Source organism: Montipora foliosa, chromosome 2 (assembly GCF_036669935.1).
Source record: "Montipora foliosa isolate CH-2021 chromosome 2, ASM3666993v2, whole genome shotgun sequence".
In the NCBI taxonomy this organism is placed as follows: domain Eukaryota; kingdom Metazoa; phylum Cnidaria; class Anthozoa; order Scleractinia; family Acroporidae; genus Montipora; species Montipora foliosa.
The window spans coordinates 19,100,951-19,126,608 of NC_090870.1; the positions used below are offsets into that span (position 1 = coordinate 19,100,951).

The following is a 25,658-nucleotide window of genomic DNA, read 5'->3' on the forward strand; positions in this document are numbered from 1 at the left end:
CATTTTAAAACGTTTAGCTTTCAATACATTGTAATTGAAAGCTAACCGTTTTAAAATGGGTTCTTAGACTTAAATACTGTTTATCAGCGCTATTTGTCTGCAGTCTGTAGTCTGCAAATGTCAGACACTGCCTACGATTTACCTTAATCACGTGGTATGATACCAGTGGCCCGAAACGGTGCATGATAGTTAACAATTATTCCATGAGCGCGCGTTGGATATGAGATGATAGATAGCCAACGAGGTGCGTAGCGCCGAGTTGGCTATAATCGTCTCATATCCAACAAGCGTGAGTGGAATGATTGTTTTATTAAAAACGCCCCCAAAATATCGAAAACTAGACTACAATAAAAATAAAAAGGCCCAAAAAATCATGCATATGCTTGCCGTGTTTGTAGATCAGGGTATAATGGCTCATAACCCATGATGGCTTAGCCAATCAAAACTCTCGAATTGCATTATCCAGTGATCCAGTTTTTAATTATTGGTGATAGTTAGAAATCCCTAAACTACATATCATGAACTATCATCAACTATCATGCACGTGGTCAAACAGAGGGAGGAAATTAGTGATAGTCAATGATAGTTTACCAGAAGTTGGGTATACAAGCTGAACGTAATGCTTGTGGAGTCTCTGTGAAAACAGTGTTGTGAAAAGTTGTAAACACATTATGAACTTTTTGAGGTGAAAGGGCGGCAGCCTGTTTTGTTGTCCTGGAGCCCGTTTCTTGAAAGTTCCGAAACTTTACGGGCCATTTTCTGGTGTAACAATTCCCTCTGTATCTCAAAAACAAGATCACAGTTAGTTTGCTTTTTCTGACCTTTAAAACCAATTTAAAAGATCAGTGCTCCTGAAAAAGCGTTTGGCAGGTTCACAAATGGCTTTTCAGGCCCGAAGAGTTTTCAGGACTTTTGAGAAATGGGCCCCTGGAATTGTTAGATGATACATGTATATTGAAAGATGAAGCTGGAGATCAATGCGTCTTTTTCTGTTGTTGATCTTCTTCCTCCTCGTCATAGTCAAGATTTTCATCATTTTCTTGGTCTTTGGTTTGTTGATTTTTGTTATTTTCCTTGTCACTTTCAATAACTACAAGGTCTTGATCTGCAGCCATTAATCTTGGCGGAGCAGCCATTTTTTAAATACCTGTGCCTACCCATTTTGGGTGGAAACAGCTGACCACAAAACTGTCAGTGACTATCATGTTTGCGGTCAAACGGGAAAAACTATCATTGACTTGACGTGAGCAGGTTCAAAATGAATGATAGTTCATGAAACAGAATCTGATGATAGTGCATGATATTTGGTGGTCAAACGATAGCGTGTGTTTCAGGTATCATTGGCTATCATGCGCTGTTTGACCAGGGCTTTACTTCTGTACTGAAAGTGCTCCACATAATTGTAGATTGAAATTTTTAGTTGAAGAAATGTAATAGAAAAGTGAGACTGCATTTTAGTCACTGTGATACCTGTACAATGCAGAACTTTTCACTTTAAAATTCAAAAGTTACATTTGAAATTTTAAAAATGGTTCTTTTTATCTGTTGTAAACCATTTAGCATGTTGTGTCAGACAAAAGAGTCCTTGCCATGGTAAAAAATGCAGCTGCTGAGTCCGACGAGGAAGAAATTTCTGATAACAGTGTTCGTGATTTTGTAAGTACCAAAGTTGTTTTTTGCATGCTGTCAGTCACAATAATTATTGAGGATAGACCTCTGGCTTAATTGCAAACAGCATTATTTTAGTAATTAATACATGTAACAGCAGATTGCAATGTCAAATTTGCAGTTGTGTTTGAAATCCTGCACAATTTTTAAGCAGTCTGGGAACTGGTGTGAACATGTTCGAATTGTTCTGATGGAGGACAAACATATGTGAAGCTGGGCCAAACAATATTATTGTGTATTCCTGCTTTTAATGTTCCTTCTACTTGTCTGAAATAATTTTCTGGAAGTCTTAAGACAAAAATATGAATGAGTGGAGTATTAAAAACTTGACCTAAAGAAGAAAAGGGCCACTTGTAGAAGGAGCTTACATGTAAGTTGTAGTTTCCTTGATGCTTAATTTAATCGAATTTATAAATGTATAACATAGAAGGCAAATTAGTAAATGCTGATTGGCTGAGACAGAGGGCATTTTGTATTAATTTTGGTAATTTCCCCGTGCAAAATTACTTTCATTATTTTATTCATGTAGTAAATGTTTTTTAGTGGGGCTGATTTCATTGCTTTGGTGTCATTGTACAAAAAAAAAAATAATAATTCAGCTGATTGATGCATGTCAATGAACTGTTATACAGTCATTGACATATTACTGAACACTGAAATGGCTTCTTATAAAATCGTGCAACAGCGTGCATTTTTGACCTTATTAAAAGAGAATTTTGCCCTTTACATTACGAATAAGTAATCACATGTTTTCTTGTAAAATTAAGGATTACTCTTAATAATAATAATAATAATAATTTTATTGCTTCTATAGCGCATGATACATGAGAAGATGCTCTCGTGCGCTTTACAATGACAAAAACTAGAATTCTAGTATTTACAATCAAATCAGTTACATGAAAAATGGAAAAATCTAAAGCTAATTAATATTCCAACTATAAAATTGCATAATATCAACTATAAATTCATACTTGATCAGATATTCTGTAAATTATAAGCTTTCCGAAATAAATGAGTCTTAAGGGCTTTCTTGAATGTTTGTACGTTTTGAGAATGGCGGACTGCACGTGGTAATTTGTTCCATAAAGCTGGTGCAGCCGCTACAAAGCTACGATCACCTAATGTCTTTAGAGTTTTTACTCGAGGAGGCTGAAGAAGAAGCTCATTAGTAGATCTAAGATTATATGTACACTGAGTCCTAAGGGTGATCAATTCAATTAAATACGCTGGTGCAAGACTATGGATTGCCTTAAAAGTAATGAGCAGTATCTTAAACTGAATGCGAAATTTAATGGGTAACCAATGTAACATTTTAAGGGAGGGGGAAATATGATCGAAACGCCCTACGTTACAAATAAGTCTTGCTGCTGAATTTTGTACCCGTTGGAGTTTGTAAAGTTCGGTGGCTGGTAGACCATATAGTATACTGTTACAATAGTCCAAGCGACTCGTGACAAGGGCATTGACCAGGATCTGCGTGGTTTCACGACTGAGGAATTTCCTAATTTTTCTTATGTTATACAAGTGAAAGAAGGCAGATTTGCATAGGCGATTGATGTAGCTGTTTAGTTTGAGCTGATTATCAAACCAGCATCCGAGGTTCTTGACTTCAGAAGACGAGGAGACTTCCACCGTTCCCACATTGATCGAATCAATGTTGACTTTCGCCAGTTGCTGCCTAGTCCCAATAACTAAAAATTCCGTTTTGTCATCATTTATCTTCAAACGATCAGCCAGCATCCACTTCCTTATGTCGTTGATACACGCTTCCATGGCTACCACTGCGTTGGCGGCATGTTCGGGATCGGGTTTAAACGCAACATAGAGCTGAGTATCATCGGCGTACGCATGGACTTGGGGGAGGTGTCGCTCGATGATGGTAAAGAGCTTGCTGGCGTAAAGAACAAAGAGAAGAGGACCTAGGCAGGAACCTTGAGGGACACCACATTTCACTTCGAACTTTTTAGATGTATGACCATTGATCGACACTGACTGGGAACGCTGGTATAGATACGACTTGAACCACGAGAGCACGTTACCAGAGATACCAAAATCTGACTTAAGACGGTTTAACAATATCGCATGGTCTACAGTGCAGTTACTCATATTTTCAGAAATTGCCCTGTCATTGCACCCCTAACTAAGGCAATTTCTGCAATGTCTGAAAATGCTAGTGATAATACACCTTTAATCCTTAATTATTATTTTACTTGGCTCCATGTGATTACCTATACTGAATCACTGAAAGTGGGATTTATAAATGATTTTGCTTGTTGCTTTTTGTCTGGGTGCTCTTTCATTTTATGAATTTATGTATGCAATTTAACAGCTTTTCTCCCAGTAGCATATCTTTTAACTGTAAAAAAGGGACATTTTGCTCTCAAGAAACAGTGAAGTCAGCTTACCACCAGGGTTAGGAAAAGGTAGTTCTTTTCTCAGATTTAAAGAACAAGTGGCTGGGAACAAACTGGGAAAAAAAAAGATAATTGAGGGCTACCTACGAGGAAAATGTGAACCATTTTTTTCTAAAAACCAAAAATAACATACCAGGAATTACTGCAAAAAACATGTACCTGCAACTTTTTTGCATATTCTTGAATAAAAATAAGTTGAACTCAAGCTTACCATACTCAAACGACTTCTTCAAGGATGCTGCCAAATGCCAACAAACACAGAGGTTGAATTTATGAGATTTTAATACAAGTAGTCCAAAATATTAATTGCTTTTCTTTACACTTTTAAAAATTGTGTATCTACACTTTAGCAGTTACATGTATTGCATACTCAATCTAGGTTAAATACTGCTTACTTATTTTCTCTTGAGATCTCATGCAGGCTGACATTAACTTATTTTGTGATATCTTTATTGTTTTGCAAAGGGACCAAAAATGACCAGAGCAAAGAGTAAACAGACAAATCAAGGAGATCCAATCGCTGTGTTGGTTAGTAACTTAATTAATGAATATATAAACAACTTTGTTGAAATGACGTTTAACAGTAGCTGCAATTGAACTGCATCTTTGATACTCACCCCAGCAACCTGTTTCTTGAAAATCCTGAAACCTTTCGGGTACTACAGTTCCCTCTGTATCTTGAAAAACTAAAGCTCATATAAGTCATCAAACTTCACAATCATTTTTACATTTTGTGACCCCTTTTTGGGGTTATCTTGAAACCATGTTGAAAGACCATTTTTTTCAAAACAAGCAGATAGCGGTAATTGTGAAGAAGAGCTCCCCAAAAATCCTGTCGGCTGACTGTCGGTCAACTGTCGGCCGACAGTCGGCTGACTGTTGCCCAACTGTCGGCCAACTGTTGGCCGACTGTTGGCCGACAGTTGGGCAACAGTCGGCCGACTGTCGGCCAACAGTCGGCTGACTGTTGCCCAACTGTCGGTCGACAGTTTGTGTTATGTTTGAGGCCAAAGTGTTGGCCGACTGTCGGCCCACAGTCGGCCGACAGTCGGTGACCTGTTGGCAATCTGTCGGTAACGTGTCGGTAACCTGTCGGCGGGACAAACTAATATGATCGCAAGCATTTACTTGTCTATTGCTTCTAAACTACGCGAAAAGAGCTAAAGGCAGTTCATAACGATACCTTGAGCAGCACTTATACTACTAATATGGCTTTTGTCCACTGTTTTAGCGTTGGCTAGCGATACTTGCCCACATTGTAAACATCATTCATACATACATGACATACCATAAGAGGCCGCGTTGCATTGCAGGGCGATTTGAGGGAAAGTGTTTGTCTCCTCTACTAACTATGTATTGATACGTAGCTTATGGTTTTCAGAGTTTTTAGCAGAGTTTTCGATTAAATTATCTTCCAATGCGATTCTTAGATTGTCTGGTGTGTTGTAAATTACGCAAGTGATATATCCTATACGCATCTGATAACAACCGATAACAGTTGATCGGTAAGTAGGTGAGGTCTGTCGAGTCATACATCACCATTACGGAATGTCACGTTAACTGCTCGTTTTTACCACAATTTTTCTTTTTTCTTAACCGATCGGTAACCTGTTGGTTAGCTGTCGGTAGACTGTCGGTAAGCTGTCGGTCAACTGTCGGCCGACAGTTGACCGACAATCGGCCGACAGGATTTTTGGGGAGCTCTTCTTCACAATTACCCAGATAGCAGTTGGGCCCAAAATGTTTTTGGAACTTTAAAGAAACAGGCTCTGGGTTTCAGTTTCAAACACTTGAAGATCTCTTTAGAAAGGATCAGGATCAGAGCTTTGGAAGAAACAGTTACTGTAGTTTTTTCAGTCTGAGAATAATCACATCTCACACTTTGCAAAAAAGGCCATTAAATAACTTGTGGATATGGCGGTCCTCATCAGTGTACTGGGGCCTTCACCATTTTGATTAGGCTGACCATTAATTTTCGTTAAAGTTGATTTGACAGATTTGTGGTGCAAATCTCACAATCACTTGTTAGGTTTTGCCCTGCACCTCTTTCTTGACGTTGGTTAAAACTAGACTCTATGCAATATCCTCTAGTCTCTTCCTATCACTTATCACGGTAGTCTCCTGTTTTCACCTATAACTTAGTTGCCTATTGAGGTAAGAATGCATGTACATGTACACAGTGCATGACAATATTGGAACTAATCCAATTCTGGAACACATTAAACAATAGCGATGGATGAAGCACTATCCACCTTTGAATTTTATGACTCTCAACATATCAGCTATGTAATGATTGTAGCTGTATCAATTCTCAAACAAGTACTGTAAGTTACAAACAATAATTATTGTGTTTGTAGCAAGAAACTGCAATAATAAATATTATTATTATGGTTTCTATTTAATTAATAGTAATATTTATTATTTTACTTCTCCATCCGTGATCAAATTATCTAAAATTATTTTTCAGGCATCACAGTCACCCATAAAAGAAATGAGAAAAAAGGGCACCTCAAAGAAGGTATGTACAGTACATGTATATGTAGCTTTGCATTTATTTTTATTAGTAAACAAAGGTACCTTCTCCACAGACCAGTAAGAAGAGTCGCTTTCTTTCTTGCACCTGTTGCTAAATGATTGTTTTGTGCGCTTTCAAGTACAATTTACTCAGTATTTTAGATCCATCCATGCATAATCAGCTGTAATTGCTGTTATGATGGTCTATGACAAATGGTGATAGTCTTGCCTGATAAATAAATGCAACAGTATCCCCCTCATGCAGGGCATCTGTTTACAATAGTGATAATTATGTATTAATCATATTCTTTTTAATGAGAATATTAATGTTATTGGAAATTATAGTATCACTGTATGACTGTAATTGCAAGCAGCACACTATTCTTGAAGTGGACGGTACTGGGCACTTTTGAGTCATATCTTGTTTTTTTGGATGGTCGATGGATGATCCTCTGAACATCAAATACTTTGCAGTCAGCAGAGAACTCACCTGAAGTCACCTGAGTGAATCGTTGTGATGTTTCTAGGGGAAGACAATGTACATTTATTAGCTTCTCAGCTTTCCTGTGCGAAAATCGATCAATCGATCAAATTAATACTGATAGAAGGAGATGTGATGTATTTGAAGGCATTTGAACAACAAGCCATACCAAATACAGAGACTTTGCCGTTAACTTACATGTATCTACCAGATAGAGCTACATGTATTTGGCCGATTACTCAACCAAATCAATCGCACAATGAAGCAAACAATTGAACAAAAGAGTTTTCCATTGAGGTCACTAAGGCAAATCAGCCAAACAAAGTGCTTATATTGAGGCACAAACAAATTACCAGTCACTTATGAAGGTGGCTAATACTCAACTAAGACTTGGATACATGTATGATAGTAACCATGGTGAGATCTAATATTGCATGTTTTATGAAATTAGCACTCATTTCATTCACAGTTCTGCATACGTGTTATTAGTTGTTGTTAATTATTATAACTGAATATCCTCAAATTAAAAGTGTTATATCTTTCGAAACTGTAAGTTATATCTTACATGTACATCTTTATTATTATTCATTCAAAATAATTTTTTCCCCTTTTCTGATTGGTTAAGACCACACTCCTAATTTACCATAACCAGCTGCTGCTGACGAAAATTGGAAAGAAATTTGTTGTATTGAACTGATGACGTCAAAAGTGCAACCTGCTGCAGATTATTGAAACGTTGACCGAGAAAACCTGGGGACGCAGTTGTGTTATTTTTGGTGAGCAGAAAAACAAAGAGCGAAATCGCTGAGATTAGGTTTACAAGTTTGAGCGAAGAAAATATTACTCAGTTACTTAATAATAAAGACAGTGAGGATACCAAAAAGTTGACGAAACGACATTGTTTAATTTTTGAGTCTTACATGTACCTCAAGGAGAAAAACATCAGAAATCTTACAACTGCGTGGATTTAACGGCAGTTTTAAGAGTTCTCCTTTAACAGTTTGAAAATGTTTTGAATAAATAATAAAGCAATTATTGAATCCGGCTTTCATAGGATAAGACGAATTCTGCAGATCTCCGAGGGTGTTATCCACCTTGGCCTTTGGCCTCGGTGGATAACACCTTCCTTGATCTGCAGAATTTTTCATATCCTACTCAGCTTCATTCAATAATTGCTAATTGTTGTGTCCCCATATCTGTTATATATTTCGATTTTGATAACTGCATTGCATAATTTTATTTGTGCATCAGTTTTAAACCAAATCATGTTGCTGTTGTCTTCTTGTTGATGTTTTCTTTTCTAAAAAGTTTGAATAACAATTCCTTTGGACTGTTTCATTATCAATAAGGTAAAGTTGTTTTTGGAACCCAAGGCAATCAAATCCACTTTAAAAGTAACAAAAAACATTCATACAGTTTGGAATTTTCCCTTTTTTTTACTGCTTCATTCTTTATAACAAGTACAAGTCCTAATTCAATTAGCTCCATGCCTATGCTCGATTACTGACTGTCATAAACACATTAAATTTAAGGGTTATAACCCAAACACATGATACAAAGGTTACTACTGTGCAAATTGTGCCATGCTCTGCCACTGTGCACCAGTTGTATTCAAAGAAAACTGATTGTTTGTGAATTATACATTTTTTATCGTACAAATTATTTTATGCCATGATTGTTAGGTTAAAATTTTTAATTGGTTGTATTGCAGAAGATCAACTTTACAGAATTGGAACTTCCGGACTCATCTTCTGATGAAGAATACAACCCAAATGAGGAGGAGGTATGCAACATAAGGCAATGTACCGTAGTTACATGTTGGTATGTGTTACACAATATTTTAGGGTGGCAAGAAAGTAAAGACCTTCACTGTTACGGTAAAAAAACATTGAGAAGCTTATTCTTCTTTTTTCTCCTGTTTACTTTTTCCCTTTATTTTTCATATAGGAAATGTCAATTATTCTGATTCTTTTCTATTCTACAATAAATATGTATTGTATTTCATTTTTGTGTAAACAATATTGTAAAATTATCCTTACTTTATGTACTGGGCTTCTGATAGGATGCGGAAAAAGATTAAAGATTATGTGGAAATTTTTGGCCATATTACATGTATGCGTAAGCATGCGTTGATTATGCAGAATTTTAAACAATTTTAATATAGAACTAATAATTAGGCCTGTCCAATCTACATGTATTTACATGCTTATGGTAAATCAGGGCTTGAAATTGCGACCAATGGAGTGTTTTCACTCATGTAACCAGCAGCCATATTTGCATACTGAAACAAAAGGAAGAATTTTCATAAGAATAGAGTTCAATTCCCAAAAGAATATTTCGCTCATCCAACATGGCCGCTGTTTCTTTGTTTCACTCCTCCAACATGGCCGCCGTGACGTCATGTGAAATTTTAGGTAGCAGTGACTTTCAAGTGGGCCATCCACCACACTAAAATAACTCACAGGACAGCATTTAATTATTGCTTCAGGTATATTTTAATGAGGTTAAACGAAGTTTAACCAAGTAAACAACTAGGAGCGACTGCAACGTATTGGTCAGTGGTTTTAGTATACTTGCGTATGCGTGGAATACCTCGTGCTTTGGGCTGTATCGCATATTTATCAGTGTGAAGGGAAGTAGGAGCATTGTGTGTGGAGCGTTTAGCGGTTTTTGTTCCCTCCCTCCCCACCCTCTGCTTTCCACTGTGCATCAGTGTGACGGGTGCCTGTTCTTCTCGGGGGTGTGGGGGCTCATGGCTGGGTTGTCAGGTTTGCTAGCCATCAGTGCAGTCTCCATCTTGGAGCTGGCTGCCAATAGTGGAAGCTCCAGGATGTTTCGGGCACCCAACCTCCAAAGAGCGACGATGTTGTTTACCGTATTTACCGGTGTATAAGTTGACCTTTTATAACCTAAAAATGACTCCAAAAAACCGCCCTTGACTGATACATGGGTCAAAAATTGAGAGGCAAGTTCCAGGTATATAGTTTATTCACATTTAGCATAATTATTGTCTTCAGGTATATCAATACATCAGTAAAGGTTGGCTTTTCATTTGGCGACACGAGTTATGAGATGAAAGCATTTCCAGCTGAAATGAATAAGGATTTATCCAACCCTAAATGTTGAAGATACTTACCAGCGCAATTCTGAAAGAGAGAGACCTGATTTTTTCTGTTATTAAATGCGTAAAGCCCAAAAGACACCTTCGTTTCTTCAAATAAAACACCAAATGAAGCTCAAGATGTTCGAGTGCTTAGCAACCTGGCATGATGATTGCATTACGTGCATGCACAAGCGTGCATAGTAAAAGCCGCGGCTGCACGAGCGATTTTTTCAGATTTTGTTGCGTCCCCGCAATGATAGTAAGGATTTTGTTTTGGATTATTGCTCGCTTGGAGTAGTTAAACTTCTTGTAATGCACGTGAATCAAGTTTTAACATGACAATTGTGTGGAACAATTAAACTGAAGAATCCAATAACTGTGCAGCAAGCAGAGAGTCCGGTGTCAACGAGAAGTTTGGTTCGTGACTGGCGGAAGCACATAGAAAAGCTGAAGTGTATGCCTAAAAACAAGTGCAGCAGCCAGGGAAAACAGTGCCACCCTGAGTGGCCAGAACTAGAAGACAAACTCGTCTGGTGGATTGAAGAGCAGAGGCAAAGTGGCTACATCGTGTCTTGCAACATGATCTGAATAAAAGCGCCAGCAAAAGCTGATGAACTGAAGATCACTGGCTTCCAGGCATCCAATAGCTGGTGCACACGGTTTTTGCACCGCAATGATCTCTCCCTTCGCCAGAAGATGAAGATTGCTCAGAAACTGCCGGAGGACCTTGAGGAGAAGATAACAAGCTTCCACCATTTTGTAATTAACAGCAGGAAAAGGGGCAATTATGAACTTGTTCGTATTGGCAATATGGATGAGACTCCTGTTTGGTTTGACATGCCATCGGAAAGAACAGTCAACAGCCTAGGACAAAAAACTGTGTCCATCACTACCATTGGCCACGAGAAGTCCCGCTTCACAGTTTTTCTTTCATGCCTAGCCGACGGAACAAAGTTGAAGCTGATGATAATATTCAAACGAAAGACTCAGCCAAAAGAGAAGTTTCCACAGGGTGTTGTTATACATCACCACCCTAAGGGCTGGATGGATGGAAATGGGCTGAAGCTGTGGATCAAGAAGGTTTGGAGATCGAGACCTGGCGGGTTGCTGAGAAAGAGAAGTCTCCTTGTCTGGGACTCATTTTGTGCCCATCTGGTAGACCCTGTGAAACATACGCTGTGCCAAACCAACACAGATATCGCAGTAATACCAGGTGGATTGACCAGCAACTTACAACCACTAGATGGCTGTCTCAATAAACCATTTAAAGACCTACTCAGAGAAAAATGGACGAATTGGATGGTGGAAGGACAAAGAACCTTGACTCCAGCTGGAAATTTGAGGGCAGCTTCCTTGCCAACTGTGTCTTCTTGGGTTTTGGATGCATGGCGAGGTCTTCTGGAAGAAATGGTCGTATGATCATTTAAGAAATGACTGGCATCTCTAACTCCTTGGATGGCACAGAAGATGACATTCTGTGGGAACAAGAAACCACCCCGGTGAAGAAAACGTTGGTGAAGAGGAAGATGAAGATATTTAAGATGATAGACTTACAGAGAAATAGTGGCGAAATTTGTTCGGTGAGAGTGACGACGAGCGCAAATTTGAGAGCAGGTTTGTGCTTGCTACCAAAACACTTTTCCAGAAAAGTAAATAACATAATTTTTTTCTACTGTATATACCGGTAAAAATATAATATTGTAAGCAAAATCTGTGAAATGGACTGTCGTTGAGGAGGCACGTGTTGTTGTTAGCGCCCTGTTGTTAGATACTGTAGTACTACTCGACCAAGATTGTTGCCTGGTTTCCAAGCTCCTAAGCTAGCTTCATTGCTTTTGTACATACTTAGTTTCTCGAGTCATTCTTAATAAGGATTCTCTAGCTTCTGTGATGTTGTGCTTGTTCTCTAAAGCCCCCTTTCTATCCCAGCCTGAACACCTAGAAAGGTTAGTTTAAGTTTGTGTCTTTGATTTTATGAGGGCTTTTTGAAACCTAAGGACCAAATTCTTGCACATAAAACTACATGACTGTGCTGTTAAAACTCGTCAAAACGCTTGGTAATAAACTTCATGTTGAGCCTTGCTGTGATTTCTCCATGTATACGCAGTACCTGAATTTAAGTCTAAGAAATACAAGATTAGTATCCAAAGTGAACATTGTACTCAGAAATTAAGAAAATTAATAAATCAAATGAAGCTATGATCCTCACAGTTATGAACGCAAGTTTTGCAACTGCGTAAGAAGCCTGAAAAATTCAGGACTTCAACGGGGTTTGAACCCGTGACCTCGCCATACCGGTGCAACGGTACGAAATTGAGTTTTTGGCCTCAAAAATTGGGGGTCAACTTATACACGGGTAAATATAGAACTTGTTTCAAGGTGTGTCCAAACTTTCGTCACAGTGCTTGAACCAAAAAACTCTTGGAAAGAGGTTGTACCAAAAATAATATTTGTTTGCTCTCTAAGCTGGTTTTGTTTTAATAATAATAACAATAACAATAACAATAACAATAACAATAACAATAACAATAACAATAATAATGATGATGATGATAATAAAACACACCACTGGTTTTTACTACTATGGGAGGCATGTCTGACGAATGTCAACATTACCACAGCCATCTTGCTGAGCTACTGGCAGTGAAAAAACATTAGAGCTATGCTTCCACTATCGCATGGATTAGGACTCGAGTCTCATTTGCCATTTTGAGGTCTATATTGGTTTGCCTGTGAGGCTCACAGGAGGAGAGCAACTCCAAATATACAGGAGACTGATCTAGAACTAGAAGTCCTGGTCCCATGTAGATAGTTTATCCTTCTGTAAAATAATAGTGTTATATAATTGCTGGCAAGCCTTAGCGAGGCAGCAGCCTATTCTTGACATTAGCGAAAAAAATCAAAATTTGTGGAATGTAAGATCGGAAGCATGTGCAGTCTAAAATCTGGGGTATTGATACCCGTGATATCACATACACGTGGAAGGGAATCTCACAGCCTTTGAGTCTAGTACTTTTCCAGTGGGTCGTCATTGATCATCATTCAACCATACATGTCAGTCTTTGAACCTCTTACATTTGACCACCGAACAATTATTGTTCTTCAATGTCTTCAACCGTTGAGCAAAGAGAAAATCAGTTCTCAAGCTAGACCACGGGCAGTCGTCCTTCTTTCCTCAGAGCCACGCACGATGAATGAAATTTTTATTTTATTTATGTAAATTAGTGGTAAAAACGAGGTGTGTCACGCAATCGCACGCTCTACTATGCAATTGCAAAAGAAGAGACTGCTTGCAGTCTATTCTCAAGCACGACAATAAATTTAAATTGACGTTTGCATTTCTCTGAAAAGGGGCCAGAAATTCCAGAAGAACAGAAGTTTAAAATTAATTCAAAGGATGAACTGACATGCCATTGTTTTGAAATTATCCCTTTGCTTATAAAAATAATAGTAATGCCTGCCACACAGGCTAAAGATATGCACACCTTTCTTCGCTTTTTTAATACTTTCACGCACATTTCTGGTATCCTCTTTCTTTAAAAAATTTGCAGCTGTTTAAAAAAAATACCAATCATTGCTCCCAGTTTCCATGCCAACACTCACTTTCACACTGAAACTCCTAGTATTTATTCATAAATGTTCCCTCTATTTATCAGTTTATAATAATAAGAGTTTAGTATAATTTTGCTGAAGATTTTTAAGCATGTAAATAATTATATTTTTAATTACGGTAGGCTACACTAAATGCCATCAATCATTAATTTTTAATTAATTTTGTATTGAAGGGTTTATGGTTAATAAATTATTATTATTATTATTATTATTATTATTATTATTATTATTATTATCATTAGAAAAAAATAAAAAATAATAATAATAAATTTTATTGTTTGAGCTGCTATAGCTGTATTGAATATACACGTAGGATCCAAACTGGTGGTGGCATAGGCAAGTCATTGAATTTAAAAAAAACTTGTGTCACTGTGAAATAACATAAAAGCCTACATGCTTCTCAGAGTTCTCAATAGAATTTTGAATAGCCATTTCTGTGCAGCTATTTTCAACCATAATGTCACTGACGTACATGCCCAAGCTACATGTACTAGGGGGTCCTAGGGCATGCTCCCCAGGAAAATTTTGTTGCCAAGAGGCTTGGAAATATGATTCCTTCATTCTGGGGTAATATTCTCACAACAGTATTTTCTCCAGAAACTGTATATTTTTAATTATATAGTCTCTAGACATCTTTTGAATTCTCTAAATTCTCCAATTGAATGGGACCTTGCCCATTAGGCAAGTGGTTTGAGAAAGAGGCCTGCCCAAGCATGAAATGTATTTTTTTTCTTAACAGTACTGTAACTGTTTTAACCGTTTTCTTATTTTGCTTAGGAGATCAGCGATGAAGATGCAGAGAGTTGCATCTCATTTACAAGGTAATTCTTAGTAGAACTGTTTTCTTGTTAGGGCAATGAAAGGAAAGGCATTAATTAAGATTTTTTTTTGACCAAACTACTGAAGTACTATTAACTTTATTGTTGGACCATGCAATGTTTAAGGATGTGAGCTAAGCATTACCTAAAATTAATTAGTAATAATAATTTTTTTATTAAGGGCTTATAAGAAATTGCTGCAGTTAATTTACTTTAGAACTGCTTTCTTTAGTTAAAGTTTAATTCAATAGTTCCTTCAGCGTCGAGTTGACAAGAAATTTGATTTCCTATGTGCTCTTTTTAATTTTTGTTTTGTGGTAAATCAACAATGATTATTGTTCTTGTTAATTAGCGTAGATTAGTGTAAGCCGATAAAACGTTGATATTGTTTGTAAGTAAACAAAGAATTAACATATATTTTCTTTCAATACCAGTGATATTGCATCTCCTGGTATTCCTGGTACACCAGACAGTCACAAAACAGATGAAACTAAGGAATCTGCTTACCAAACACAGTCACCTAGATCAGGTAGGCTTAGGGCTGGTTTACACGCACAACGCAAGCATACAGCTAGTGTACATGTAACCAGTCACAGGGATTTCATTAGAAGCCGGCAACCAGCGAACTCTGGCGGCTACTCCCCACTAAGGTGCTGGCTACTTTGGAAAACATTCAATATATCCTGAAGGCAGTCATCAATAAAAGTGGTTTTTGGTGATATTTTGTCCCCTCTTTGCTTGTTGGGTGATTTTAAACGAGTTTACTCAATTATTATAATTTACTCAACACGCGTACGGAAAAACAATGTGATCGATTCTGCTGTCTGCCATGTTGAATGGACAGAAGAGAAAGACTGGTGACAAATCTGCCTGGATTACGGCTGGACTGTCTTCGTTTTCCACATAGAAGAAATAATGTTCTTTTCAGGAAGTGAGACTTGTTATAATTACTCTGAGGAAAGGCAATTTTTGTCAATGTCAATAGGTCAAACTCATTTTGCTTCCGGGGGCTTCGCCCCCTGGACTCCCAACAGGGCTCTGCCCCTGTACCCCGCTGGGGGCCTGGGCGGCCCCCACACCCCTCGCCTATGCAGGGGCATACGGCCTCCAGTGCCGTCTACTTTCACAATTTCTCCACCTACTTCAAATCTTATTGACAACCCTGCAAGCAACATAAATTTACACATATGCAGTAGTGTTTGGGGAATTGGTACTTTTCATTAGAACAAATGAAAGTGTACAATATGTACATGAAATATGCCTATGCTTGGGTCATACATGTAAACTAGCCTTAACACATACAAAGTATTTGTGTTTTCTCCTCAGAGATTGGTGATCTCTAAAACTAAAGGGTGTAATTCTCATTTCTATTAGTGACACGGTCTTGTAGCAAAAACCTCTTACAGGAGTCTTTTAAAGTTCCCTACCCAGTGGCACCAGCCACCACAGCACCCATTGAAAAGGTACAGTCCATTAAATAAATTATAATGTAAAGAGAGGGTATCCCTTTTTCAAAATATGTTTTGTTTTGCTGTAAGAGCTTATTTTCTAAATGAGTTCTAATTAACTATTTGCAAAGCATGGTGGATCTCTGCATCTGCTCACGAATTTAGTGCCCTAATTGCTGGGCTACACCTCTCTTTCCACATCATGCACATCAACAGTAAGGAATCTGTAATGAAGGATATAGTCTTATCAATTGAATAGGGTCTTGCGTGAAGACTGTTGGATTCCTCATTAATTTTTTGTCTAGATATTTAATAATAATAATAATAATAATAATAGAGCGAGTTTCAATCGAGTGTTGTAAAACTAAAAGCAAAGTAATTACTTTGGCCAATCAAAAGGGACGGAGACAATCCAGTAAACCAATCAAAATTTGAAGTAATTACATGTAGCCGACACAAAACTTTGGTTATAAAAGTTAATGCTATAAAATTGATGTTTTGATGTTGACATGACTCCATTATCAAGATATAAAGTTGAGTGGAATAAAAAAGAGCTAAGACATACAGACTAGTAACTAAAGAATACGCATATTGACACCTCAAACGCCCTAGAATGCCTCCAGTTGATGAGTAAATCGTGTGGTGTTAGACAGAGTAAAATCTGTTACGTCTCACTCCCACAAGTCAACGGGACAATATAACAATAAAATTAATATCATTAATTTTATGCTTGAAAAACAATAACAGCAAACTTTTGGTCTATTCACCAATCAAAACATTAATTTTTAACTTTTTTCCTCCTGAGAGTGACACGTGGATAGGTTTTACGCTTTCTGTTGTACTCATCAATTGGCTCTGCTTGAGGGGTGAATGGGTTAACCATTTTAATTCACCGTGAAGTAGAAGATCTCATACTGACATACACTCATCTGTATTAATGTTTTACATTAAATTTTGCTTAATAAATAATTATACTCTGTCTTGCGCAGGTCACTGTGGTTGAAGAGGGTGATTTGATAGCCAAGAGAACTCGGTCTCAATTGCCTCTGCAAGATGTGCCCATTGAAAGCATTGAAGGTACTGAACATTTGAAACCCTGTCAGAAACTGGGTTGTTGTTGTTTTTTGTTTTTTGTTTTTCAAAAATGACTGACTCCTTATGTGATAATTCATAGCCACATTTCAGGCACCAGACTTCACTGCTGATATGTATGACACCATCCCAGTGGATGATATGGACTTTGAAGACATTGAATGGCAGAGGTGGCTACAGGGACTTGTGAATTCAACAGGTAAATTACTCGAGACAACCAAAACATCAATGTGTTTTAGACCAGTTACACGAAGTCACTACACCTCGCTTGTTTTTCGCCAAGTTCAATTTATGGCCCTTATAGTTTGCTCTGAGGTCATTGTGCAGTCGGTTTTGTTGTCATGTTGTGTAGGGTAGCTCATTAAATTTTCCCTGATAAGCTTTTTATTATAGTACTGTATTTTCACTGTTTTTGCCAACTTTTGAAAAGGAGTTTCCTTCCTCAGAAGGAAAATTATGCCACTTCACTTTCTCTGAGGACTGTATGCTGTCATATAATTTGATTCTCATTCACACTTTCAATAACAAACCGTCACAATATAGTGAGTGTACAATCCACTCTTCTTTGAGTTACAGAACAATTTAGTGCTCTCTCAATCTCTCTCTTCCCACATTACATGATACATGTGAATCAAAATTACACTCCATGCACATTCTTTTAAATTTCGTACTTTCGTTTAGCCAGATTGTGCATGCGAATTTTGCCTTGCATGACACTAACATCTGGATTCCGACACTTAGGCAACATTTTGTTAATCAATCAATCATGTTTGACATACAAGTACTGTATGATTGGGGTCATTTAAACTAAAAACTGGAGGTACATGCATCATGGTGTTCCTGGGTCACATAGAGTTTACCTTGTAAAGTCAAAATGCTTCAAAGAATAGGAAACGAACTGGCATCATATTCCTTTAGAAAGTTGAACAGGTGTTCTTTCTTTGGGGCTTCAAAAACTTGAAGAATAATAGACTTCAGTTTGAGGCAAAATGAAATCCCTTTTCTCAAAACAGAGTAGAAAAAATTTTTCAAGCTTTGTAACCATATTTTGATAATGTTTTGCTTTTACTTAGATGATGTTTGTGTTGAGGAGGATCATGATGACACTGAATACAACTTTATGGCTGAAGCCAATCAAAAAGAGGAAAAAGAAGAATACAGAAATGACAGGGCTGTGAGAATCACTCGTAAGTTGAATGCAAATCCTCTGAAGTTACAGTACTGTTAGTATAGCATGTTTCAACAAACTTTGTCAAGGTAACAGTCTGGTCAATGCACCTGTGGTTCATATCATGTATCATAATAATTATTATTATCTTAATATGATATTTACTGGTAGCAACTATTGACCGAAGTGGAGGTGGCTAGTGATGGATATTCACCGACCGCAAAGCGTAGAGGTTAATATCCACCACTAGCCAACGACACTGAGGTGAATAGTTGTTTTAGTATATACTAAAACAGTGAGATAATATAGCACAATAAGATGATTTTAACTTATTTATTCGTGCTGAAGTTTTGGAAAGTTTTCTTTTCAGACAAGGACTGTAAATCGTAGGGCCTCTCTATAGCCCTTTCTTATAAATACCTTGGGGCATTTAAGTGCTGCAGAAACTATGATTAAAAAAAATCACTTTTTTTCCTTCAGAAATTGAAAGTGTGTTTGTTGAACACCTGACTGGTAAAATGTTGAGCTTTGATTTTTATTTGCATGTAGGTTTTGGATTTCATGGTCTGCCATTACTCACATTCAAACCTGATGGATTGGTGGACCTCGGAGGGTTGAATCTATGGGAAAATGATGTCATTTACTCGTTAACTTAAAATTTCAGCGTTTAAATGCAGCTTATTATAATTATATGCAAAACACAACTTTGTCTGAAAGCCCGAAAACCCTGTGGTGCATATTAATTTATCTGTGTCTACATGCATTGCAGTCTTAAACTAGTGTGTTTTTGATGTCCTTTTCTCCTTGATCCAGTTCTCTCAAGATTTTAAAGTTAGTAATGGTGGACCATTAAAAAAAAAAATAGGACAATTCCAGTTAACATAAAGGGTTGTTTTGACATTGTGGCTTAAAACTTGGGTCACTTATTGTTCAGTTAACATAGTTTTGAAATCCAAAGAAAAGAAGAAGTTAACTTTAAAGTACCATACACACTACTTGTTAAGAGTAGTGCATGAAGTTCTCTGGCATCCTTACCGGGGGGGAGGGGATTTAAAGGCACTCCAATTACGGCCTGTCCAACCATGCAATCTAACGAATGCTGTATGTTTTTTTACTTCATCTATGGGTACTTGTTATAATGTATTGAATGTTGACCATTTTAAAATGAGTGCCCAGATTTAAATATGGCTTATATGCGCTTTTAAGAGTGGTGCCTACCACTGTTATTGCGCATACGTTCTGCGCATCTTGAGATACTTGGATTTCGTATGGGTGGTGCTTATTAATACAGGGATATTTTTGCCAGTTCAAAACTATGCGGAGAAAGCAGAACTTAGCAAGTGCTTGTGGTAACCAAGAAGAAAATTGGGGGTAACCATGCATTTTCAGAGATAATTAAGCTTCAATTTGGATAAGAACACCATGTACATTACTTTGTATTTTAAAGCCTTTTACAAATATTGTTGATTAATTATCCTCGAAAAATATGTGGCTGCTCCCAATTTTCTTTTTGGATTTTTTTTTGGATCTATTTTCAGTAACACTAGTCAAGATCTACGTTTCCTGCATATTCAGCAAACAGCGCAAAAATACCTTTAAATTAGTAGGCACTGTCCTTAAAATGTGCTCTTTAACATTAATATTGTATATCAGCGGTATTTGAAATACTGGCTTAAAACTTCCAGTCAGTAGTGTTTTAGAAACCTCGCTTATTTCCAGAAATGGACGTAAGTGGATGCATGCATGATTTTGATATCTAACACACAGTGTCCCTTTAAAATCTTGATCAGCTGCTGGTCATTTCATAGACGCTTAGTTTTAAAAAAAAGCAATAAAAAGCCTGATAGGCAGCAAATTTAAGACGAGAAGGGCAGTAACTGACACTTACCCACCCAGCTGTGATAAACGACTTGTGCCTGTCTTTCTGTCAAGTAATTTACATCCTCTCCTCTTTTTAAACAGTGTCCAAAAATGAACATTGGAGTGTAGTAAGACTTTTTCATTAGGCAAGGTCATCATTTAAGCATTGACCCAGTGGATTAGGTCGTATAGAATATTAAATATTCTAGAGTTTATAAAACCAGTGCAGTTTCATTGTTACTAATGTTAAGTATAATGTATAATGTTAAGTCTAAGTCTTCATTGTTAACTAATGTTAAGTCTAATGCTCTTCTGTTGCAGAGAAGGAAGTGAATGAATTGCTTGATGAGTTACTTAAAGATGTGAGTTTGTTGGACTGGTGCAAGTAATTATCCAGAATACAGTTATTAGTTACTGTAATACAAATTCTCTCAAAAGGCAGTGTTTGCTAAGTGCTGAGGTTTGTTTGATCAATAGTTTTGAATTCTGGCTAAGTTATCAGTCATGCGCCCCTCAAAGACTTTTTCTCATTTTCTGAAATTAAATTTGGGTGGACGTCACTCTCACTCTCTCTATTGTTTCCATGACAATAGTCCTGTTCTCTTGGTGGCAGTCGAATTCGTCATGGTAACACTTGATTGACGTCCACCAAAATTAAGTTTCAAAGAGTGAAAAAAAAAGTCGTTGAGGGTTGCGTGTGACTGGTAACGCTGTAAATTCGTTTCTTTTCTTTATGTGCAGTATGATAATAATGACGACACATTCTTTTTGGATGATGATGGAGAAGAATTAAGCTACCTGGATATGCTAAATAGCAGGTTTGAATGCACAGCTCATTTTGAGTTCATTATGTTGGTTTTCAACACCGTTGAGCCTTTTCATGTTCGTGAATTTGTGTTTTTTGGGAGAAACCAATCTTTTTGGTTCCACGTTGCTTTATATATGACTCGTATTAAAACTCGCTTGCATGAGAGACTCTTAAGATTTTTGCCTAAGACTTCATTTCAGCTGAAGTCCTGTCATTTGAATCCTTAAATTAATCATCTGGATGCTTTTTGACAGGACTGGAAGTGAGGAAAATATAAGGCTTTTCAGCAGTGAACAGTTGGAGACATTAAATGAGCAACTGCAGCAGGTAGATCTCTATATTTAATCAAGAACTCTTTCAATGATCTAAGGGCACACTGTTTGGAGACTGCAGCTATGAAAAAGGAACGGTGTAGAGTATTGTGTTATTTTGAAACCAATTTCGTTTTAAGGATGAAGGGAAAAGCGTGCCACATTCTGCACCCTGTAGCAGGATGAACAGAATGAGCATTTATATTAATTTTACTGTTACATATGACTTGCTCAATGCTTATGAAAGGAACTGGCTAGTCACTCTTCATCTCATATTGATTGAAAGTTTTATCAAATTTTGATCGCATCATTCACGAATCACAGCAATCAGAACTGCATCTACGGTTTCTTCCGAAACTTGATTAAAAAATTAATCGCTCTAAAGTTTGGTATTTCCATTTCCCTTTTACCGGCTTAATGTACTAATGTCACAATGCACAAGTATGATTGGGTTGAACAGAAAAAGGAGGGAAAAAGTGTTGGAAAAGCAAACAACTTGGCGGGTATTATAAACTGGGTGCTTTATCTCGTATCCGGCAAAAAGAGTTGTGCTTTAAGGAATCTGAGAAAAAGAAATCCCTGAAAAAGTTGAACCTGACGATTGAGGAGAAACGTTTCAGGTTGTACCCCTTTCATTTTACAATTTACGCAGGTCAAATTTATAATTCCAGATCCTTTACTACCCAACTTGTACCTGGTTTTTTTTTAGTATATTTGTTTATTTATGTAGTCTTTTTAAAATGTTCTTATTTGGTATTGTCCTTTGTCTGATTTTGTTTTAATGACATCAAAACCGTTCATTCTTTCTTATAGCACACACAGCTTTTGACTCAGATATATTTGATGGCACGAGAAGATGACAGCTTAAGCAAAGAAGCAGATCTGACACATCGTTATGTCATTGAGCTGAAAGGGTTCCAGGAGCGAGCATCTAATGCCGAGCTTATCAGGGGACTGGGGGATGGCATGGTACATGCCTCAGCATTTAGCTTTCCAGGACTTGAACGAGCTGTCGAGTAAGCCATTAATATTATTGAATTGTTTAACTTGGTACTTCAACAGCTTGTCTCTCCTTTAACAGGCTTGTTATCCCAACTAGAGCCAGCTGATGGGTGCGTTCAATTAAAGGAACACGTCTATGCAGTCAAAAAGCGCAATGAACGTTTCAGGAACAAAATCATACCTAAAAAAGCCAAAACAATTTTTTGTCTGTTTCCATTCATCTTTGTCATCTCACATCGGAGACCAACACTGCGGTACGTGTGTGCAAGTTGTATGTCATCTCCTGTTCAACCTAAACGGTTATGGCACGTCCTTCTATCTAAGAATCATATACTTAAGATATGAATCTGCGTACACCGAAGATTACACGACCAACGTTTAGTAGTTTAACTGGAACGGCGCCATCACGCGCAAAAGACATTTAAAGAGAGCGGCTCTAAGGGATCTAACACGCTCTTTTTTCTTTTTTTTTTTTTCTACTTGCCCCTCGCTTTTAGAGTTGTTGAAAGCAATTTTGAGCGTAAAAGACGAACACCCAGTCCACGAAAATGCACCACTCCTAAAAAGGACCCAAAAACTCCGACGAAAAATTCGAGACGAATCAGACGGTCAGACGATGAATTGCTACCTCCCCTCTCAGACACAAACATGCAGTTAATTGCTACAAACCAAAGCGTGTTCCGGTTTGTGGAGCTGCTCCCTCACCACAGTCTGCTACCAAGAACTGGGGACACACCCAAGCGGATGAATGGACTCCGGGTCAAATTCTCTGAAGCAGAGGATAATCTTCTGGCTTTGGGAATGAAACAGCTGGGGAAGAAGTGGCAACTCATTCAGGAACATCTGCTGCCTGTTAAGAGTCCTAAACAGCTTCAAATACGTTGCAAGAATTTGTTGTCCGCTCGCGCACCTGAGAACATAATTAAGTACTATCGCAGAAATAAAGAGCTTTGGGAATTATCTTCAAGAAGACAAGTTTCATCTGGTAAGCCAGCATTCTTTTTGACATCCATTTAGAAATCAATAGTGAACCTTGCAATCTGATTGGCTCTCACCAGTGCGATTTATTTTTTGCTCTAAATCGCACCATTTCCCCAGCCAATGAGAAAGGAACACTAAAACAAAACAACCAACCAGATTTCAAGGCTTGCTTGAGGTAACCAATCAAATTGCAGGAAAATTAAAGACAAAGAAAACCATTGTGTGGCGAGTTTTCCAAGTTTTGTTCCCAACTGGATTAATAAAACATTGGAACTGACTAAAATCCTGTATTTTAGCGATTAAATAATAAATTATTAATATGTGATTTCTAAATCGGTGTAGTAAAGTGGTAATTGAACTTTGTGTCGTGCAATTTTGCTCTGAAATCATACTTTTGATTTCAAATCGAACTCGTGCTCGTTCGATTGAGCACGAGTTCGATTTTGAAATAATACGTGTGATTTCACACCAAATTGCACTCGACTCATTTCAATTATGCCATTAGTTATTTCATTTACCAGGGTTAGCATATAACATCTCTTTCAGTACAAGTTGCCTTTTGTGTACGTGCAGCTTTATCGCAGTAGAAAGGTGCTTTTTCTCGGCAGACTGGCTGTGGATAAAATGCTTCGGCATAGTTTCAAAGGCGGTGCAAAATAATTTTTGTAAGAAAAGTTATACTTACTTGTAAGTTTAAACGAATTTCTATCCTTTTTGTCCATATCAACCGAAGACAGTAAGTATTCCTAGGTTGATTCACTTATTCATTAAAACGGCAGATGTTTGATTCTTAAACATCTGTTCCTTCCCATGCAGAGCTCGTTAGTTGGCGGCCGCGAAGAATTGAGTCGCTGGAGCCACTTTGGCTGAAAAACTACAAAAATCGACAGAGGGAACGACGAGAGAGCCAAGAGAAAAGTGAAGCTCTCGTTGTAAAACAGGCAATAGAAGGTGTGGCATATGGCCGACCCATTGCACCTAAATTCAATGGCACAGCTTGTGCTGTGGCTTTACCAAGCAATGGAGAACAGGCAACAGTCACTTGGGTTGCCATAGCAACAAGAACTAGCCCATGGAAAGCTGTTACCACACCACAGCCAGTTGAAGTTGTGCGTGAAGCGGCAGAGAATATTCAAATTACACGCAGCTACCCAAAGACGTCTGCTGATAGGTACGTGTATGCACTCTTGATAAAACAGAGTAAGTGGAGTTAATCAGAGCTGAAACATGCTGGACCGTTTCTTTCAAGGACCATGCATCAGTTAAAACTAAGAAATAGAGTAAACATCTCTTCACATTGTTGGGTAGAACGCCATTAGCCTTCCTACGTCTTACATTAATTGTTAATGCGAGGGAGCTTACGTGAGGAACGACGAGGACGGTTACGAGGAAGTTATTTAAAAATAATTATTTAGCTTCGCTTTGTTCGAATGCACGTCTTGATTACTTTAAATCATCCAGCATGGAAGAATACCAACTTTAAACGAAAGAGAGAAGCGCTCCTCGCACTTAAATGGACAATTGAAGCAATTTCCTCTTACAGACACCTGAAAAATTCAGGTGAATCCAGCAGGATTCGAACCCATGACATCTGCGATGCCGGTGCAATGCTCTTCCAACTGAGCTATGAAGCCACTCAATTGGGAGCAGCTCAGAAGCTACCAGCTTTCTCAGAACAGAATGGCTATAAACCAACGGTGTAGGATAAAATTGAACATGTATCGTGGAGCGCTCGCGTCCTCCACATGACCAAACATAACCTCGTCTTTGGTTATTCCAAGTCGGTTAATGCTATAAGGGATAGAGGAGAAGGACATTAAACATCTCGTGACAATTACACGATTTACATAGATTAGAAGGTGACCAGCGTAATATTCTCCCATGCACGGTATTCAAGTATTTCGTATGGGGCTGATCTACAAGTTATTTAAGTCTAACACCCATTTTAAACCAGTTAGCTTTCAATTTTGGTGATGGGTATTTATTTAAGGACGGTGCCTACTAATTCAAAGGTATTTTTGCGCGGTTTACTGAATATGCGGGAAAAGCAGGTCTTGACAAGTGTTATATGAAATCCAAACAGAAAATTGGGGGTAATCACGCATTTTCGAAAATAATTAATCAACAATATTTGTTAACTGCTTTAAAATACAAAGCAATGTTTGCCGTTCTTTTCCAAATTGGAGCTGAATTATCTCTGCAAAATGCATGGTTACCCTCAATTTTCTTTTTGGATACCAAGAGAACTGGCTAAGTTCTGTTTTCTCCGCATAGTTTTGAACCGCGCAACAATATCCCCGTATTAATAAGCACCGCCGATAGGAAATCCGAGTATCTCGAGATGCGCAGAACGTATGCGCAATAACAATAGTAGGCAC

General features: G+C 37.8%; 1 protein-coding gene across 1 annotated transcript in view; it reads left to right on the forward strand.

Moving 5' to 3' along the window:
• The window catches only part of LOC137992617 (uncharacterized), a 47,908-nt gene that overhangs the window by 681 nt on the left and 21,569 nt on the right, over positions 1 to 25,658 (forward strand). Inside the window, exons 2-17 of the mRNA XM_068838054.1 lie at positions 1,561 to 1,656; positions 4,548 to 4,610; positions 6,550 to 6,600; positions 8,789 to 8,860; positions 14,570 to 14,613; positions 15,045 to 15,139; positions 15,985 to 16,073; positions 17,048 to 17,135; positions 17,233 to 17,349; positions 18,224 to 18,337; positions 20,500 to 20,540; positions 20,920 to 20,996; positions 21,241 to 21,313; positions 22,111 to 22,313; positions 22,797 to 23,284; positions 24,097 to 24,451. Coding sequence (XP_068694155.1) covers positions 1,561 to 1,656; positions 4,548 to 4,610; positions 6,550 to 6,600; positions 8,789 to 8,860; positions 14,570 to 14,613; positions 15,045 to 15,139; positions 15,985 to 16,073; positions 17,048 to 17,135; positions 17,233 to 17,349; positions 18,224 to 18,337; positions 20,500 to 20,540; positions 20,920 to 20,996; positions 21,241 to 21,313; positions 22,111 to 22,313; positions 22,797 to 23,284; positions 24,097 to 24,451 — 2,066 coding nt within the window. The remainder of the gene's footprint in view (positions 1 to 1,560; positions 1,657 to 4,547; positions 4,611 to 6,549; positions 6,601 to 8,788; positions 8,861 to 14,569; positions 14,614 to 15,044; positions 15,140 to 15,984; positions 16,074 to 17,047; positions 17,136 to 17,232; positions 17,350 to 18,223; positions 18,338 to 20,499; positions 20,541 to 20,919; positions 20,997 to 21,240; positions 21,314 to 22,110; positions 22,314 to 22,796; positions 23,285 to 24,096; positions 24,452 to 25,658) is intronic.